General features: G+C 39.8%; 2 protein-coding genes across 5 annotated transcripts in view; both read left to right on the top strand.

The window, feature by feature from the left end:
• The window catches only part of pcnt (pericentrin), a 50,586-nt gene extending 38,656 nt beyond the window's left edge, over positions 1 to 11,930 (top strand). For all 4 annotated transcript variants that reach the window (XM_042500152.2, XM_088087286.1, XM_042500151.2 and 1 more), the window contains 12 exons: positions 681 to 853; positions 941 to 1,216; positions 1,377 to 1,534; positions 1,951 to 2,080; positions 2,222 to 3,013; positions 3,124 to 3,324; positions 3,441 to 3,650; positions 4,842 to 5,068; positions 5,163 to 5,242; positions 5,334 to 5,481; positions 5,589 to 5,716; positions 9,835 to 11,930. In XM_042500152.2, coding sequence (XP_042356086.2) covers positions 681 to 853; positions 941 to 1,216; positions 1,377 to 1,534; positions 1,951 to 2,080; positions 2,222 to 3,013; positions 3,124 to 3,324; positions 3,441 to 3,650; positions 4,842 to 5,068; positions 5,163 to 5,242; positions 5,334 to 5,481; positions 5,589 to 5,716; positions 9,835 to 9,878 — 2,567 coding nt within the window. In that variant the 3' untranslated portion in view covers positions 9,879 to 11,930. The remainder of the gene's footprint in view (positions 1 to 680; positions 854 to 940; positions 1,217 to 1,376; positions 1,535 to 1,950; positions 2,081 to 2,221; positions 3,014 to 3,123; positions 3,325 to 3,440; positions 3,651 to 4,841; positions 5,069 to 5,162; positions 5,243 to 5,333; positions 5,482 to 5,588; positions 5,717 to 9,834) is intronic.
• Positions 11,931 to 12,201: 271 nt separating this feature from the next.
• senp2 (SUMO specific peptidase 2) lies at positions 12,202 to 20,055 on the top strand. The gene is made up of 17 exons (XM_042501452.2): positions 12,202 to 12,545; positions 13,931 to 13,992; positions 14,086 to 14,198; positions 14,649 to 14,715; positions 14,860 to 14,941; positions 15,053 to 15,227; positions 15,954 to 16,060; positions 16,175 to 16,257; positions 16,431 to 16,479; positions 16,579 to 16,651; positions 16,757 to 16,912; positions 17,002 to 17,133; positions 18,032 to 18,256; positions 18,494 to 18,573; positions 18,687 to 18,771; positions 18,871 to 18,966; positions 19,056 to 20,055. Exons 1-17 carry the CDS (start codon positions 12,367 to 12,369, stop codon positions 19,116 to 19,118), a joined length of 1,827 nt encoding a protein of 608 aa, XP_042357386.2. The 5' UTR covers positions 12,202 to 12,366; the 3' UTR covers positions 19,119 to 20,055.
• Positions 20,056 to 20,118: the final 63 nt, after the last annotated feature.

Raw genomic sequence — 20,118 nt, 5'->3', positions numbered from 1 at the left:
GTGCTGGGAATCCTTGAAAACACTTGGATTTTAATGTGGTATATTTTCAAGGTTTAAAAAAATGCTTTGATTTTGAATAAAGTGCTTGAAATTTGAATTGCTTTATTTCCATAATAAATACCAATCTGACTGAATAGTTTGCTTTTAGATAAAGAGCTTAAGATAAGTCAGATTGTATCAAATTGTACAGGTGTACCTTGTAAAGTGGCTGCACAGGTAATTGAAATATTATTGAAATCGCAATATGGCCAAGTGCAATATCTTAATGAAAGAAGCTAATAATAATAATAATAATAATAATAATAATAATAATAATAATAATAATAATATTTATTTATTTTTTTAAATATGTGACACAACATAACATTGTAAATGAAGCTTTGTTGTGCAAAAATTACCGTTACCAGAAAAATCAGGACTCAAATGGCAATTTCAATATCTGTCAAAATAATTGCAATATTATTTTATTTTATTTATTGCATATTTGTGGCCACTGAGTATGTGTGTTGAGTATAAATATGTAATTTACTACAGCTGTAAGGTGCTGAAAAAGCTTGAAAATGCAACTTAAAAAATGCTTAAAAGTGCTTGAGTTTGACTTTGGGAAAAGTGTGGAAACCCTGTATTTAAAATATCGCCTGAACTATCTCATTAAATCTTCTTCCCTCCTCGTTTTTCAGATGTGAGCTCAGAACTGGGTGCGAGGCTGAGAGTGGAGCTGGAACAGACTGAAAGGCTGGACGCTCAGTTTCTTGAGTATCTCCGCTGCCGAGGAATGAACCCCACAGTTAACACAGACAGTGCTGCAGGCAGTATGAGCTACAGTGATGACCTGTTGTCACCTGAGCTTCAGGTAGGCTTTATTTATGCGGTGAAATAATTCTGTTCATGTGACAGGAAGCCATAATTTTACTCAGTTTCTTTCTTGCTCTTTCTTCAGGGTCTGCTTAAAAAAGTGTACCAGGAAAGCTGCAGAATTCTCACTCTGTCCCAGCGTCGCACCGCTTCCTCAACACAACCTCATGTCTCGGACGTAAGAGCCTTCTCATTAAACCAAACAGAGCATCATTCTAAAGATAGCTTTGTCATACGGGACCGCCTGGACAATTCGTCCTCCAACCCCCCCATGAGCTGGCAGCAGGAGAAGAGGGCACTGCAGGAGACTGTGATCGCTCTCCGCGAGCTGCTCTGTCGAATGGCCCAGAGAACCACACAAGTGAGTATTAAAGAGACTTCACAGTCATTGTTTGAAAGCACATTTTGTTTTAAATTTTAACTTAGTTGCCTGAAGACATTTTTTATATAAGTAAGAGAAATGAGAGAGATTCAACTTGATATCTGAATGTGCGCTGATCACATGCTTCTTTCTTCCTCAGACTGACTGCAGAGATGAAAGTGACTGGCACAGAGATCAACTCCAGACTGACAGACAAGTTGAATTTCAGCTGAGGGCCGAGCTGGAGGAGAGCCAGAAACAACTGAAGTGTGCTCGCGACACTCAGCAAGAGCAGAAGAACAAAATACAGTCATGCAGGTAACATATCATACAAAAACAGAAAACTCTATATTGTCAATCACATTGGGTAAAATCAGCATTTTTTCAATAGTGGGATGCAATTTACTAGTGTTTTGTATGTTAAAATTGTGCATTCTGTATATTGAAGTGGCAAATTGTATTTTCGAAATTGAGATTAAATGACTTTGGATGCAGGTAAATTAATTAAATCCACAAAAATGATACTCAGTGGCTGACAAAACTGCTCACCTCCCTTATTTAAAAATAATCTTGTATTTTGTATTGTTATAACAGTTTAGGGGTTCTTGGTTCCTCAGGTCTTGTTTTGGTTTAATGTATGGGTGGTGCTAATATGAATTTCTGTCACACACACAAACTTCATTTAATGCTCATAAAAGCAGAGAAAAGTTTTAATTTTACTTTTTACCCTTCAGACTGGCTATAGAAGAGAGTGAAGAGGCTTTGAAAAGAGAGCAGAACAAAGTCCAGGAGCTTCAACAACAACTGGAGCAGGAGAGAGCCCTGAGTCTCCGTAAGGACAGAGAGGAGGAGGAGAAGAGAGAGGTAAGACGAGGTCTAAAAACATGCACTCACACAAAAATGATGAAATGACAGCCGTGAGCAATGTGAAGAATGTGTAATCAGAGTGTGCTTTAGCTTTCCCTTTTTAAACTCTGTCTCTCCCTCTCCATCTGTCCTCTCCAGGCTGTGCAGGTATCCTCTGAGCAGCAGAGGTCAGAGGTCATGACTCTGAAGGGTCAGGTGGAGCAGGAGAGGGTGGCCTGCAGCAACCTCAGACAGGAGCTTCAGATTGAACAATCCCGCAGCGTGCTGCTGGAGAAATGCCTCAGCGACACCCAGAAGGAGCTAGAGGATGAACGCCAACTTTCAGCTCGCCAGCAAGAGCTCAACTTACAGGACAAGACTCGTCTTGAACGCCTCCTGACTGAAGCAGAGTCCCGCCTTGCAGAAATTCACTCCAAGCTCGCAGATGCTCACAGGAAGCTGGATGAGGAGCGAGACCGTTGCTCCAGACAGGTGGACGAACTCAGCCGCAGATACGAGGGGGACACAGCCCGAGATAGGAAGTTCATCTCCGACATGCGCGCCCAGCTAGAGCAGGAGCGTCGGCAGGGGGAGGAGCTGGCAACTGTGATGGACAAACTCAGGGCGGAGCTACTGCAGAGCAGGAGAAAGTGGGAAGAGGAGGACAAAGCGAGGAGGGAGGAGCTTCAGAGGGAGCAGGAAGCCGCCACCCGGCATCGTGTAGCGATGGAGACACTGAAGGAGCAGAAACAGGAGGCCTGCTGTGCTGTAGAGGTGGAGCGAGAGCGGTTCAGACACCAAAGGGGAGAACTGGTCGAGCTGAAGGAGAGACTGCGACTGCTGAAGGACAAAGAGAGGGAGAGGGAGGAGCAGTGGGAGAGAGAGAGGAGAAGAGGGAGGCAAGAGCAGATGGAGAGGGAGAGACGGCAGGAGAGGACCAACAGCAAACTGGTAAATTATCATTCTTAAACTATTCTCACAAAGTTCACAAATATTCTCTTAATTTAGACATATTTAAGATCATTTTCATAAACACAAACTTTGTGTTTGTTCACTTTTAGTGTGAGTTGGAGTTGTTGAGGCAACAGGACCAGCAGCGCATGCAGGAGCTGCAGCACACTCTGGCAGAGCTGCAGAAAGAGGAGAGAGAGATGGCCGCTCAGAGGCTGTCAGGACGAACCTCAGGGAAGCAACACGCGGCTTCGTCTTCACAGCAGCTCCAAAGTGACTTCCAGACAGGAAGCGCACAACAAAACCAGCAGGTACACAAACACTTGAGTTGAACCAGAACTTGGCACACTGCCGCACACCCCTGTACTTGGCTGGTATTATAGGAATGTAAATTTACTAGACTGAAAATGTACTTTTCCCACTGTAGACGCCACCATCGCCCGGCCTGCTGGAAAGGTTGTTGAAGGAGAACTCGGAGCTGATGGAGCGTGTGACATCACTGAGTCAGGAGAGAGCCACCCTCAAACACAGACTCACCTGCCTTGAGCGACAGCTGCAGCGAACAGAGAACGAGCTCGCCAAGGTCACCGCAGAAACTGAAAACAGGCCCATCAATGACGTCACCAGCAACAGCAAGGTCAGTGGGAAACACATGCACATACACACATTCGTTATGATTTTAAAAATGGCATAATGAAGATAATTCTGTATCAGGGGTCCAAGAACATATTTTTATAAGATTAATTATTACACTGTTGCTATTCTTTCCTTTTATTTTTTCAACTGCAAAAGTGTTGCATTAACAAGTGTTGAACTTCTGAGTTTAGGCCACCTCAAAGAAATGATCATCCTGGGGAAAACATGGTGCCACATGTCGAAACTTTCCCCAACTGTGGTTGTAAATACTTGTTGTTTGTAAAGTGGCTATATTATTTAACTTTTGTCTCTTGTTACTTAACACATTAACTGCACCAAGTCCCAATATATTTTAAAGTTGTTGATATACTTTGATGATTGCAGTCAGACAACCTGGAATTTAAGTTGATAAAACCCTGGCATTAACTTTCTTGTTTTGAGTAGTTGGTGTTATCTGGCTTTTAGGAATAATGTTAAGGGGAGGGGCACTACTACGGATTGGCATGAGTAAAGGAGTACTCAGTTTGGAAGTCAGTATTTGTTCAAGTAAATCACTTTTTTTTCTGTCCTTTGAAAAAATAAAAAAAACAAACAAACATGAATTGATCCTGTACTGTATTAAGAGTTTACATTTTTTTAACAAGATGCAATGATTTCACTATCTGTGGGTATCTGCACAGATCCACAGAGCGAAAATGATCTGTGCAGCCGCAGTTGGCGTTTTCAGTCAGGCATCGCTCGATCTAACGTTACAGACAGAATAGGGACCAGGTGCAAAAATAATGTTTGGAAGTATTTTGACAAAATAAACAAAACTGATGTGCAGTGCAAGGTAAATGTTTTGTGGATATGGTTTTTGTTTATGTGGGCTAATCTCTAAAGTCTGTGCAGCACAGAAAGGAAGGCTAACCTTATCTGCATTTCTGCTTGACTGTCCATTTCGGACCTTGTCCTTACATTAGATTTTTTTTTTTTTTGGCAAGTGCTCTTTAATATAATAATGGGTTTATTCAAATATGGAGATTACTTGAAAAGCCTATCCAAACCCAAATTACTTTATGTTGGCTTAACTGTAAAAATATCATTGGAATATAATATTGCCTAATGTCACCCAGCGAGCCTGAACTATTCACTGTTCTGCTGATGCAACACGGCGATGGAACATTTACAACCTGTGTTTGTTGCTTTGCAGGTGCAGCGGTTGTATGAGCGGTACCTGCGTGCTGAGAGCTTCAGGAAAGCTCTGGTGTACCAGAAACGTTACCTGCTGCTGCTGCTGGGAGGTTTCCAGGAGTGTGAGCAGGCCACGCTGTGTCTTATCGCCCACATGGGGGCTCGGCCGTCACCCCCTCTCTCCTCCCAGAACAGACCACTCGGACGATTTAGGGCTGCTGTACGAGTTGTCATCGCTGTGTCGAGGTAGGGAGCGTTCCAGGATGTGAAGAGTTACCGCAGCTTTGTGTGTGGATAAAAATGATCACACAATCACGTTGTTTTGTTTTTTTTTCTTCAGAATGAGGTTCCTCACCAGGAAATGGCAGAGAGCCATCAGAAGATTGTCTGTCTCTGGGACTGTAAACGGGCACGCTGCAGGTCAGCTTAGGGAACACATTAAATGATTACATGAATCACTTGACTGTGTGTGTATGAGTGGGTGAATTTTTAATCCTAATGTCTCTTACAGGACCTAAAGCTGAAGTTTTAAAGCAGCAACAACAACAGCCAAGATTAAAGTTCGACTCGCCACCAAACAGAGACAGTGGTGCCGTCCACAGAGACACAGTGTCTGCTCTTGTTCCACCCACAAAATCACCCTTCAGGTTGCACAACAGGTTTGAGCTCTTCTTTAACTTTTAGATTGTGAAGTGGCAGCCTTCACAATAATTTTATTAATTGAATTAAGTTATTTTTTCCTCAGTGAGTGTTTTTCACTCCTCAGGACGTACTCCAGCTCCACGCTGGCCTCTGGGCATTCAGGAGGAACGTCTCAGGATCCAGAGCGATCGCTGACTGAATATATCCACCATCTAGAGAAAGTCCAGCAACGATTGGTGGGAGCAAGACAAGGTGAGCAGCATCGTGAAACGGGTTATTTTCAGCACAGTAGATGGAGTTGAATACACAAAGCTGGATGAAATCTTAAAAAGCTGTCTTGAACACTGGGTCCATTCATTGGTCAAAGGATTGGGGCACTGCCACTTTCTGGCTTTCATGCATTGCACTCTTCTCTATGTCTATGTTTGTAATATTTGATCCGTGATTACTTGCACAATGCTTTGGGGCAGAATGCAGTTAAAATATGAATTACACTGGTGATGGTACTTGCAAATTTCTTGGCATCCCACTCGAAACCAGCCAAATTATTAAGCACACCTCTCGGGTTCTGAGCGGCTAATTGGAAAAGTAGCGAGTGATATCACACTGGGAGATGTTACAAGGCACTGGGTTTGTGTTTTATAGCACTAATGCTGAGATCAGACCACACAATATCAGCCTGGTGATAGTCCAAACAAAAAAAAGAGATAACACAGCCACTAGGAGCACAGACCACTTTCTGTCAACAACTCTAAACACAGACGGAGCAGCAGAGCGACAGGTGCAGTGAAAGTCAAACTTAACCTGTTCATTGCTCCGGGTCCTAAAGTTTGCTATCACTTGCCTCTGCAGCAGCTGCTCCTCTCATCCATCAATCTGATCTGATGAGCTGTGATCAGATCGACTGATCAATTATCCACGCTGTGACTCAAAGTCTGCAAACTGCTATTGACGATCTTAGGAATTCCTCCTGACTTGCAAAAACGTATAAATTTTGAACTGACTTGACATGACACACACAAAAAATTTTTTTTTTTTTTTTTTTTTTTTTTTTAAAATTAAAGTTTGGCCATCTGACCAACCAATACAACCACATAGTTTCAAATTCTGTGGGAAACACTTCACTCTCTACCTTCTATTCCCTGGAAGGAAAAAGACGGAGCCACCTTTACTGTCAAGCAGTTGTTAATATTCTCAGGTTTACATCATTCATGTAGGTGCTGTCAGATGGAACAGTTATGCTGTTTTCTGGCACCTTACCCATCACCTCTACATGTCAGTCAAGTGAGAAAGACTTTAAGCTATGATAGGCTGAGTTCCAGCTGCTGTCTGCCATGATACTGAGGCAATTTCTGCATGACTCTGATTGACTTATTTGACCAAAACATTGTGTCGTCTGATCCCAGCATTAGATTCATGTCTTCTAATTAGGTCATTTGTTTTCCAGGAAGTGTTTATCCCATATATGAGAGAAATATAGTCAGAAAACATGTTACAGAGTTTTTTTAACAAGACAAGTAACTCTGGGTAAAATTAAGATTCTGTGATGGGCAGCCAAACACTTCCTGCCAAACAGCATGTGATTAAATCCCACCAAACCTTTGTGCTCTGTCATCTCCCAACATAGTAAACAAGACTCATTTAGCCCCGCCCCCTAAAGTGGAAAGGAGGATACAGTCCGCCTGTTCCCCTGATATGATTGGTTATCGGCAGCGCTGGCTGCAGGAGAACAGGACGTGGCTGTACCTGAGCTGCTTGTCGCCCCTTTACCTGAACGGTCCAGGTGAGTGTGAGTGTAACATACTCACTCCACCAAATAACAAAGCAGCACAGTGCACCTCTCAGGACGGTCGCTGACTTTTCACCAGTCGCTGAGGTGGCACTATCGAAGGTGATAACACTCTGGTCTGGAGTGTACATGCCCTGCAGGTTTTCCATATTTATGGTTATTCAATAAAGCCTATTTTCTGCAGATTGTACACATAAAACTTCAAACTTTTTAAATGCATTTGCAGATTATCAAGCCATTTGTTTCAGCGTATGTCGGAGTGATGTAAACATCAACGAAACATGGATGTAAATTAAGCGTGATATTAAAAAAATCCTTCACAGAGAACAGTAAGCTTGTTATCACTGAAAGAAAACATGAAAACCATCTTGCAGAGTGGTGCTTTTAATGTGATGGTTGGAAAATTACGTTGACATGATATGATAAATAATTTCAGGCCAAATCGTCTGACGATTTTTATCAAAGTTTCATACTTTGGGCGTCATTACTGTCAAATGAGGTATTAAATTGCATTCTGGGTTGTATTTAAAAAGTATTTTAAACGTTTTTGATGTAACTTGTTAAATCCTGCAGAAACCCTGAGAGATACCCCTTTTCTACTAAACGGAACAGGTCCCTGATGCTAAAATGTCCTGGATATGGCCGCTGCCATCTTGCGCTGGTGAGGTTATTGGGAGCCAGAGTCTGTGCAGTAATAATATCCACAGTGGGGGGAGTTCACGCCAAAACACTGGCCACCAATCACGAGCAGCGCCATTGAATTTGAGTGCATGGGTTGGCACGCACAGCTGTCCATCATGGCGGAAAACCCCCTTTTTGTAGAACTGAATAACTCATTAAAACCAAACTTATCATAAAAACAAACACTTAAACAAATATCAGGGTGACGAGAACTGCCTTCAGTGACAGAAACCATCTTTTGGAAAAATGTATTTGGTGTGTACTTTACTACCTGTACTGCAGTCAGACACCAGGAGCCGACGAGATTGAAAAGTTACACTTTGGTAAACTGTCATGTTGTCCATCTTTACGTACAGGCTATGACTGGAACCAAAAAAAATAGCAGGTTTTAATTGACCTGAGGCCATGTTGACATAAGTGGGCGTGTCATATTCGTCATATTGGAAAGAAAGCATGAAATCTTTCAAATAATAGTCCTCTGCATCCTGTTAACGTTAATAGTTGATTTGTGCCTGTTTTTCGCTTAAAAATAGATTTTTCTCGAAAGAATAACAGCTTGTAGGCAATCAATTTGATCATTTATGGCCCTACAATACAGACGCATCCTTGATTACAGAGGTTTCCGCTCAAAAATGGTGGAATGCGGCTGGTTCGCTATCGTACTAAGATTCCAGGAAACCTAACAGAACTGGCTTAGAGCTAATTTCGTGGAAAAGGGGTATCACTGAGGAACTGATAGCTGACACAGCCCGAGCCTTAACAAACCAGTGCACCCTGTATAGCTCTGTAACAGCTCAACCTCAGCTGATTCACTGTGACGGATTACCTGTAAGGCTTGTTTCATACATGCAGACATAAACTGACACAGTGGTTGTCTCCATGTTAGAAAAAAGACATTCAGGAAAAAAATGGCATCATCCGGGGAGAGAAATGTTTGGCCGTACTTAAACACGTTAAATAGAATTCAGTTGATGAATTAGAAGTTGATGCAAAACCTGCAAGACATTTACCCAAAGAGACCATAACAATAATCTGTTATGCTGCCTTCTTGTGCTTCTCTTAGGAAATATCGTACTTCCCAGTTGTGCAGTCGTAATTAACGACATTCCAGTGCTCTGGTCAAAAAATAAATTAAAAAAAGCAAAAAATATGGACACTAGAAGTGAAAAAGGTTGTTTTTTTTTCATGGCTGATGTTTTACCAAAAGCAAGTAGCACAGATTTTCTCACTGTTTCCATGCTTTCTGCCATTTCTGCTGCCATGAAACGTCTCAACTCTGCCACTCAGGTTTCATTTAAAATTTCCCAATACACCACTCGTAATTTCGACTTTGGAGGGCCATTCATGTGCTCGTAACTCGTAAAAAAGGTATATACAATATTTCTGCGGAGCACATGAAGGCAGCATTAGTCATGTGGGGTTTTTATTTTATTTTTATTTCATTGCAGGAGCATTTTCTCATGTATTGTTTTACAGAACTGAATACTTTGATGATTATAGAGGGTTCTGCTAACACACCTTTGCATTATTTACTCGTAGTAAACTGCATCAGGAACGTTCAGGCTTTTGGCAGCAGAGCAGTAGATGCAGAAAAACACCCAAAAAAGATGTGCAACTTCAAATATTCCAGTTTTTCATCAGTGCTGTATTGCTGTCTATTTATGTCAAAATCTGTCATTACAGAGCACTGTTGTTTGAGTTCACATATGTAAGGACACTTTTAGCAAATTATAATTTAAACAAATGCATAGTTGTTTTTTACTCAAAGAAATACTAGTCCGACCGTAACCAGTGGTTTTATCTTAACCTTTACGATAGCTTATGTGTGGAATTTATACTCTGGATGCGAATCACCTTGTCTGATACTTTTCTTTTTTTTTTTTGGTGTGTTTCCCATCAGGTCCGTCTGTTTTCCAGCCCGACCCGAAGTTATCCGACCACTGAATGAATGATTGTCTGCTATCTGCATATCCAAAACTGTCCATGCCTTACATCCATGTAGAAATATCTAGAAAGGAATATCAAACATGTTGATTTTTTTTTGGATGACATGTGATTTTATAAGTGCATAAATTATTTTTCAACATTTTCTATTGTAATTTTTCTATTCTCTGTATGATAGTATTTTGAAGGACACTTGAGATGTTGCGAGTACAAATGTTTTTCATGATTTGAAACAGTGCTGTTTGTTATTTTTCTACTAATGTTTTTATACCTTTTTGTGCGATGTAAATAAGGCTGATAATAATTGTACATGTCACCAAATTTGCACTGATTTTTACTGGAAGTCCATGATCAACATAGCTAGTGAGCACATTATTGCATAAAGGTGAACCATATGTGTTTTTTGTACTATCTATGTTTCTACCATAAAGTTGATAAATATTTTAAATGTGTGTTTTCAAAGCAAACAGACTGAGTTTATTTAATGGCAGCTCATAATCGAAGTGCATCCTGAGATTTCTGTTACATTTGCACAATGAAAAAAACACGTATATGTTTGTCCTGTGCTGTTTATTTAACCCTAATACAGGATAGACTGAGCATACATGCTTTTTATACAATACCCTGTTAACAGTTACAATAAAATAACAGCATCTGAGTACAAACAATAAAAAATGTAGAAGCTTATTTAAAATGGCCACATTTGGCAGGCAGCGGGTGATCACTGAACAGACTTTTAAATAACTATAGACACAACTGATATCAGCAATATTGTGTCTTCCATTAAAGATGTTTTACTTTTCCAGTCCAAGTTTTAAACTATTTTAAGTTTTTCTCTCCATTTTCACCATAATGGATCAATTTCATTCTTGGCCTCTATACTGGCTGTTAAATTATTTTTTTGGTCTGCTAGATAAAGTGACTACTTTTTTACTTTTTAGTGAGATTTATGACGACCATGTAAATGACCAGTTTTCACCAAAAAATAAAAAATGCATGAGAAAAGGCATGATAAAAATGTTCATTGCATGTCAGATGTATCCCAAATCATAATTGTCACTAGCAGTATTTTCATTGGTGAAATTATGAGCAAATACAAAGTCAATTTCAAGCTATCATTTTGACTTAGGAAGTTACATTTCTATTGAAGCCAAGAACGGTCGTATGTCCAATTATTTATTTTATTTTATGCTTTTATCTCTATCGTGTGGTTATTATGTCAGTTTCATGAGAAGAGCTTTTGTTATCTTGTAATGAGATAATGTGGTGTCACAAAGAACAAAAAGGGGTTTATTTTGTTATTTCAAGAAAACAAGCTTTGTTATGTTGATATGTATATTGAGATAGTTGCAAAAAGCTTATAGTTTGAAATGTTTATCAGAAACATTATCTTTTTGTAATTATCTTGTTATTTAAGATAGCAAAGCTTGTTTTCTTGAGATAATGAAATAAAAACTTTATTATAAGAATCAGCTCATCACAAAGAAACAAAAGCTTGTTTTATTTTTTTTATCTCAAGTGACCAAAATAAAGCTTGTTTTCTCAAGATAACGAAATAATTTATTTGTTTGCTCAAGATAAAGTTAGTTTTGTCGAGACAATGTGATTAGTAGGACATTATTTTGAAATAACAGCATTTTAAAAAACAGTTTGGTAGACTGCCATGTTTGGCTTCTGTACATTTCTGACTTTGACTTTAATTTTTTAGATATTTCATCATTTTGACTTAAGATGGGCATTTTTATCAGTACAATACTTTTTTGTCCGAAATGGCCTTCCCTTGATTTTTTTAAATGATTTTTTTTTTCATTGATTACACTCTGTTTTGTGCAGGAAGGCTCCTTTTCTAATTTTATATGTCATAAAGTCTTAAATGTGATTAGATGCGATTTATTTTATGGTATAACAAGACATGAAAAGTACAATTGCAGTGGCCAAATAATTTATTTTTATTTAAAAATTACTGGATATTTTAAAGAGTTCGGTCTATTTCAAAATATTCTGTATTCGCTACCAAGTTTGGTATTAATCAATAAATACATTTCTCTGTTATTTGTTTGTCTTCTTGAGTCACTGTGATGTTGTAACTATGATATCGATCATTATTATGTAACAAATAATCGAAGTCTGAGCAGCTCGGCAGCAGCCAATGACAGTCTGCTCTGCCACTGACGCTCTTTACCCTCTCACTCAGGGGTTCGTTTGTTTTTGAACTCCGCATACGCCGCTTGCGTTTGCTCCGCCACTTTAAGGTTCCATTCCAACCGTACTTTAGAACTCCGCCCATTTGTTTTCAGCAGGCCTATGAAACATTCGCACTACGTGGAACATCAACACTACATGACGCACATCCTTCGTGCTGCTAACGCTAAGCTAGGTTAATGGCAGGCTGTGTGTCGTACATCGTTGTTTGATATCTTTATCTGCTGGTGAAATAGTCCTGGACCGCGCCGAAGACCGCGCTACAATTTACTCGTACTTGTCTGGGATGTATGGATGGATAGTTGACGGAATCTCGTCGCTGTTTGAGCCCGTTACGAGGCAAAACCCCACCGAGTGGCCCGGGAAAGGTAACGTCCGCGAGGAGGTATCCACGCGACCTGGCGTGGAAGTGGGAGCGCAGCGGCAGGAGAACCACAGCAGACCGGCTAAACGGAACTACCAGAGGTCGGTCGGTGGAGATAAAGACGATTTTGGTCCTCTTACAAGCGTTAGGGGTTCACGAATAGTGTTTGAATTGGTGGTTCACCATTTTATCCTCTTAGATTTTAATTAATCAATAACACAAGGAGGGAAGTTTACGTTAAGTCATTTAACTAGCTAATGTTAGCTAACTAACACTAACGGTCGTTTTTGCTCACTGTAGGGATGTTACATCAGCATAGACATCATCTGACATTGTTGTTAAGTTATTGTGATATTGACATTTTAGTTAATTGTTCGTGTCTCCAGAGCATAACTTAAAACATTCATATAAACCATTCAAAAGTATATGATACTTTAGTATGCTATAATTGTCTTTAGAGACCAACAGCCACTCAAATATAATGTTTACGTTTATTATTATTTTTCCTGCGGATAATTACAGGTGTGCTTTATGTTGTGTGTGGTTAGCTGTGAATAAACCGCTGTAACAAATGTAATTTCCTGTGAGGGATTGATAAAGTATCAATCTATCCATTTATCAATCTATCTATCTATCTATCTGTCTATCTGTCATGGACACTAGTTCTCATGAGGTTAAGGCAGTCCAATATTATAGTCCTGCAGTAAATCAAACTTTTGTGGAGGTTTTAATGTTCCGTTTTTCGTTTCAACTCTTTCAAATGTTTTGATTTAATTGTTAGGGTCATTTTGGAGGCTGTAGTTCACTGTACAGTTGAATTGTATTGTTGGCAGAGATGTTTTTAACATTATGTTGGAGCCTGTATCTCATACAGCTTATCGAAAGGTATTCCATAATTCTGGAGCATGGTCAACAAAAGCTGGATTGCCTTTTTTTAGTTTGTGTATAATTGTGTGTATTTAAAAACCCAGCAGTAGAAGAGGCAAGAGCTCATCAAGGATTATAAAATAAAGGAGAGTCTGAAATATAGTGTTTCGGACAGTTGCTTCAGCAACCCAACGATGTTTTGAGATGTCACCTTTGACTTTGGAAGAGTATTTCACACTTTTCTTACAGTTTACTGACTTGTATATGAAAGACTTGGCAGATGACTCAACAATGAAATTTGTTAGTTTCGACCCAAATATTTTGTCTCCCCCATTTTAATCAATAATGGTACACTAAGCAGGTTTAATGTAATATCAAAAGTACAACAAACTGAAGCCTCCAAAATGACCATGAAGTTGAATCAACACCTCTCTAAAACATTTTAAGCAGGTGAACCTAAAAAACTGGTAACTTCATAGACAAAATATATGATAATTACAAATTGAAGCTAATCTTAAGTGTCATTGCATCGTTGTATTGTGTTATTGAATCGAGGTATTGTGATATTTTATTGCTAGTATCACTCATTTCATTTCAAACCTTGTTTCTCCGGTTACAGTGTTGATGTTGCAGACAGTGTTTGCCAGAGTGACCAGGTCGAGGTGAAAAGACGGAGGCGAGGTTTGTTGAAGAAACAGAAAATCTTGATATTAATTCCAAAAATGTCTCCCACAAATGAAAACGGTTGTTGATTTGTCGTGTCCTGTGTGTCAGATGTAGTCATAAGTTTTGTGAAGAAGACAGTGGCAGGGGTGGCAGGTCTGCTCAGGTTGCGGAGACCACTGACACCCAGGTGTGAGAAGCCCAGACATTATGAAGAGACGCAGGTTTGTGCTCCAACTCCCTTCATCACACACGTTCATTTGAGGTTTTATACAGGGAAATTACAGTCTTGTTTACACAGATACACTGCTGCTAAAATCTTCTGCAGACATTGTTTCATGTAAATATCAGTTGTCCTGTTTAGACTATATTTAAATGCTTTCTGGGTGACCACAAGTAAACACTTCAAATTAAAGGTGTTACATCCAAAATGCACAGAGAACGTATTTAGGAATTTTACTGTGTTTTTGTATGAAGTGTATCATGAACACACTTGACTTTTTAAAATTTACTCACCTTTGTAGTTTGCATGATCTGAAATAAACCTACAAAAACAGATGGACAAAGTTGTGGGGTTTGGACAAATAGATCAGGAAGTGCCCACAGCTTAAATCTGATACTCTGACTTTGTATTCTCTATCTTGAATCACCTTGCATTTCCTGTTTTGATCCAGCCTATTACTCTGATGGGAATAGATGAGCTCCACACCTCCTGGCTGAACAGTACAGAGTGGAGAATGAGTAAGTGAGGACAGCTGTTACTGCAGGAGAAAAATGATGTTTTGATTGTGTTAATGTCACTTTGTTTTATCCGCACTCCTTATTAAGTGGTCCTCTCAGCTGTATCCTCGTTGTCAGTTGGTTGATTTTGTTCTTTCTCCACAGGTAAACCAGTAGGAGGAGGGAATGAGAGGAGTGGGAAGAATCCCTTTCAGAGCTCCTCACCTCCTTTAATGAGGAAATACAGGTAAGTCACCGTCCAGTTCCTTTGGCTCAGCCGGTTTTCTGTAAATACACAAATCAGTGTTTCCGTTTGAAAATGCTCGCTTGCTAATGTAAATATCTTTCTTGAATCCAGCGGGGCAGGGCTGCCTGCAGGGCTCCCAGACAGAGGGAAGGACAGGGAGAGGAGAGGCTCCCTCCAGCTGCTGCCTTCCAGACCTGCTCTGAGAGTGGGAACCACTAACTCTGATTCAACCTGCAATGGCTTTGGACACAACCGCTGCTACAAGCCCAGTCTTACTGTGGAAGAGGTGAGATAATCAGGATTATTAGGCTTTATTGGTTGGATTTATATAAAGATGCTTTATAATCCAGCATTGTTGGCACCGTTTTTTTTAATCTTCTTTGTAAAACATGATTGCCTTATTTATTATGTGAAGTTTAAAGGCAGGCTGACACTATCAATATTTCAGAGTTTTAAAAAAATCTGACAATGGCATGCCCGCTTACTTTTTTAAAAATCAAAACACATAACAATCTTGACAGGGATCCTTTTAAAACCCGAAAAGGGCACTCTCTAGAGTGCTGGTTCCTTTTCCCACAATTGTTGTAATTCCAGTAAACGCGATGCAGTGGTGGACAAACTATGTACTGGTGAGACTGTTTCTATATGAACTCAAAGCTAATTCAGCATTTCTTGTTACATATCGACCAACATGTGCAGCAATACAGTATATCTTCAACGAGCTTATATTAGCTGATTTGATGGTTTAGCTCTAGGTAAATTATGAAAGGTAGCTGAAACAGTAGATTTATTCTCTTTGCGATCAGGTTGAAGAAGTAAAGCTCACTCAAATGATTTCCATCTAATTAAGTTTCAGCCTTCAATCCACATTTCCTGCTTTCAGCATTCTGAACACCTAAGTTTTTAAGTAATATTCACCAAGAGAAATCCCCTCATAACACCATGACTCTTGCTTCAAGACTCTGTTTCACTTGGCTGTGTCAGTTATCATGTGTTTGGATTCTCTCTTTAGGCCATAAAGCAGAACAATAAAGAGCACTACAGGCGCTTGCTGGAGATGGTTACAGAGAAATACAGCAAAAGCCAACCACTACCTTTCAACCAAACAAAACCGCAACAGTGAGTATAACCCCGTTATTCATGTGGAGTATTTGGACTTTTCGTCAAGGTCCATTTAACAACATACCGCAGGACATGAGCTGCTCTTATAGTCTCTGCACCCTCTGCTCCCAGTGAGTCGCTTTCACAGGTTGATCACAAAACTGCTGCTTCAGGGAAAGCCTTTGAATCAGTGCCCAGGAAGACGGGATACACAGGTAAAGGCCTATTCAGCTTAATAAGAAACTGATCTGAATTTGTACTCGGGTAGTTTTACGTGACCCTTGTTTTCAGGGTCGTGGTTCCCATTAAATTGTTTTTAAAATATTTAAACAATTATTTAAATAAACAGACTAATATGACTGACCCTTATATTTTTTTTTTTGCACAGCTGCCCCAAGTGTGTTTACATGGAGAAATGCACCAGCAACCAAAGACAGGTTAGTGTAGTACGTCTGTGTTTATATATATATTATGTTTGTCATTTTTTAAAAATTAGTTTTGATTATTTTACTAACCTTTATATAATTCTTCTCCAGGCGGAGTAGCTTGACTTTTAGCAAGACATTCAGTGGAGCCTTTGATGACACACAGCCTGTTAGATGTGCAAAGGTAGTCATCTCTCTCTCTCTCTCTTTCATGACTTGTTGCAGGAGCTGTTAAATTTTTATCATGAGTGGAAACACAAATGCATTATTTCTGTATTGTGTGTTGCAGGAGAAGCAGGCCGCAGACTTGGACCTTTCAACAGAAGTAGCTACTCGCCTCAATCTAGTGGACAGAGAGACTCCTGCTGTCAGTCTCCCTGACGCGCATCCTGCACACACAGCACATACGAGGCACAGCGATGAGGACATACCCAGGCTGACCAAGGTGAGAGGGTCAGGAGTGAAGGTGTAGTCAGTATACTGGAGAAAGCATAAAAGCAGTTTATTTCATTTCATTGTTGTCTTTGTGTGCAGGAAATGGCAGCGGAGGTGAGTTGTGCTCTGGCTCAGAGTGATCCCAACCTTGTTCTCAGTGCGGCCTTCAAACTACGCATCACACAGAGAGACCTGGCCACTCTGCAGGAGGGCAGCTGGCTCAACGACGAGGTATGTAACTAGTGTGAAGACAGTTTTGAGTAAGTTTATTATAAGTGGGATGCCAGTTTAATTCATTAATCAGACATGTGGTCACACATGAATGAATGGATATACTTAACAATGTTTTAGGGAGGAATGGATACGGTACCCAATTTACATGTGTGTCACTGGCAACATACTGTCAGCCCCTCCAGGATGTTGCAGTGCCGAGATCAAAACGATCAATGCAAATTCGACCAATCGCTGTGAATTCTGCACAACACTGCAGTTTTCTCCAATCACTGCAACTCTTCCACAAATTCGAACAGTCATTATAGTTCCTTGTCAGTTTTGCCAAACATAGCACTCCCAACATCACCAAGCTCACTTCCTTGTTTCTGGTTGTAAAGATGCAGACATGCGAGACACAAATGTCTCACATTTACCAAAAGGCAATTCTCCAATGTTATGCACAAAAGCTGGTGCATAAGGTTAACTGTGGTGAAACACAAACAAAAGTCATTGATAAACATTTTTCACCTGCAAAGCACATCCGGAAAATTGCAAAATCACCATGACAGAGGCTATTGCATCCAGATCTACTGCAAGTGCTGAAAGCATAATGGATAGATTTAATATTCATGTTTAGTGGTCACGTGATGTCATATAAATCACAAACTTATAACTGCTTTTTTTTTAGAAATTATAACTGGAACGAGTTGCCTTCGATTTTAAACGAATTATACAAAAAAAAACCAACCAGTTCTGCAATTCTATAAAGGCTAAAAACATCTCACACGCATTGCTTTTTTTAAAAGAAAAATTAAGATGTGAAATCAGGCCATTTAGGCCGATGCAATCCCAATTATGTTTAAGAAAAATTTAAAAACTTGTATTGTCTTGCACAACCTCTATTTCCTCTACCAAGGTGATGAACTTCTACCTGTCTCTGGTCATGGAGCGATGCTCTGGTGAAGCAGAGGGATTAAAAACCTACTCGTTCAGCACCTTCTTCTTCCCGAAGCTGCGGGCTGGAGGAGGCGGACAGGCTGGAGGACATGCCGCTGTGAAGCGCTGGACCAAGGCTATCGACCTGTTCCTCTACGACCTCATCCTGGTGCCTCTGCACCTGGGCGTCCACTGGGCAATGGCTGTGAGTCACAATGATGTCACATTCCTGCTTTTTAGTGGGTGATTTTTGACAGACCGTGTTTTCATAATCCAGTAATTAATTTGTCACTTAAATCCGAAGTATTTCGTTTTTCTTTATCAGTGTCAGAAAATCCTAATTATTCAGTGTTGTTAAAGAAAAGCATGAAGAAGAAATCCAGTTGGGTAAATTTTACTGTATATTTTAACTTTTTTTTCTTCCCTCTCTGTCTCATTCCAGGTGATTGATTTTAAGTCAAAGACAGTGAGGTCATACGACTCTATGGGCCAGAGACACGATGACATCTGCAGTCTTTTACTGTGAGTCCTTGTTGCGCTCTTCAGCTTTACAAATCTGGCTATTTTAAATGCTATTTCCATATATCTGCCTGTATTCTTGCACATTGAATGCCATTAATATGCAAATTTTCCAGACTCTACCTGAAAGAGGAGCACAAAGCAAAGAAGGGCAGAGAGCTTGACAGTGCTAAATGGACTGTTGGAAGCTTGAGGGCCACTGTAAGTCAAACTTAGACAACTGACTCATTACTAAATTATTATTATTTTATTTTTTGTATGGTGAGTTTAATGGCTCATACACTGTTCATGCCCCTGCAGGAGATTCCCCAGCAGAAAAATGGCAGTGACTGTGGTGTTTTTGCCTGTAAATACGCTGACTACATCGCAAAAGGAAGACCTCTCACCTTTAAACAGGTATACACTTTATTCACCTCACATGGTAACACTTTTTTGTTTATGTTTCACAGCATTTTTATACAAACATTTGCTTTTTTTTTTGACAGTGCCACATGCCTCTCTTCAGGAAATTAATGATTTGGGAAATCCTCAACCAGAAGCTGCTATAGAGGATTGCAACAATCTCAATTAAACCACCTAACAACAGTGACTTTCTCAATGGGAGCAGCATTTGTGTACAGTTACATGGTGAAGAAAGAGAAATGAATGGGCCAATTAAATGGACTCAACTGACTGAAATCTAACCCAGTCTAGCTGATCTGGTCTGGAAAAGTTAAAACACTAGTCTTAATTATGCCCCCTCTTCTGTCGGGGACGTATTAACCCTTTGTAATCTCTGAGTTGTAATTGGAGACATTATCGTGATGGAAGAAGTGTGTGTATGACACAAGCTTTGGCACTACTGACTGAATGGCTTTTTTTTTCATTGACTTTGAATTGTTTGTGGTCCTGATCAAAGTTCTGCCTGAAGTGCCTTCAGCCCTCTGACACTGAGCTCAACCTAGAATATGCTTTTGTATATTTTTGGAAATTACTTGGTCACAACTCAAAAGTCAGAATTTATTGAATAATGCTGTTGCACGTCGGTGATATTATTGGGGTGATTTGGCTGTCCCAAGTATGTTGAGCAGAGCAGACGGCAATAAAAATCAATATCTCTGTATGTAATAGACAATGAAAATCAAAATACCTCCTTTCCAGTCCCATTTCCAAAAAAATGCATGGTTGTGCGCTTGTAGTATGTTTGTTTTGCTATTATTTATGACTTGACTGGATGAGAGAGTGTTTTTGGATTGTGTGTATCGTTTGTTTTTACTCCATGACTGGAGCGTTAATAGTTGTTTTCATGTGTAACATAAGGCGCTGTTAGATCTGTGAATCTTTCCATGAGCATATTGCAAGAGGCTTTTAGGGCTATTACATTGACTTACAGTATAGTGTACTGCATAACAAACTACTGTACACATATGCATGTTTGAGTTCATGCTTTAAAATGTGATTTGTTTTTTTTTTCTCCCTGTAATAAAGGATTTCATTTTTTTTTAATTGGAGTTTGACACTTAAAATGAATTATGCAGTGCTGCAAGAGGGTTCATCTGGAGTTGGATC

Source organism: Plectropomus leopardus, chromosome 14 (assembly GCF_026936395.1).
Source record: "Plectropomus leopardus strain MGB_pleo_1.0 chromosome 14, ASM2693639v1, whole genome shotgun sequence".
Taxonomy (NCBI): Eukaryota; Metazoa; Chordata; class Actinopteri; order Perciformes; family Serranidae; genus Plectropomus; species Plectropomus leopardus.
The sequence above is the reverse complement of the archived record's forward strand: the minus strand, read 5'-3'. Positions and strand labels throughout refer to the sequence as shown.

What these genes read in the sequence shown, in the direction of transcription:
- senp2 (XM_042501452.2), top strand. Translation starts at nt 12,367, where the DNA reads ATGTATGGATGGATAGTTGACGGAATCTCGTCGCTGTTTGAGCCCGTT. An exon ending in AACCAAACAAAACCGCAACA is followed by an intron (nt 16,061 to 16,174) that starts GTGAGTATAACC and finishes CTCTGCTCCCAG; the next exon opens with TGAGTCGCTTTCACAGGTTG. An exon ending in CAGGAAGACGGGATACACAG is followed by an intron (nt 16,258 to 16,430) that starts GTAAAGGCCTAT and finishes TTTTTTGCACAG; the next exon opens with CTGCCCCAAGTGTGTTTACA.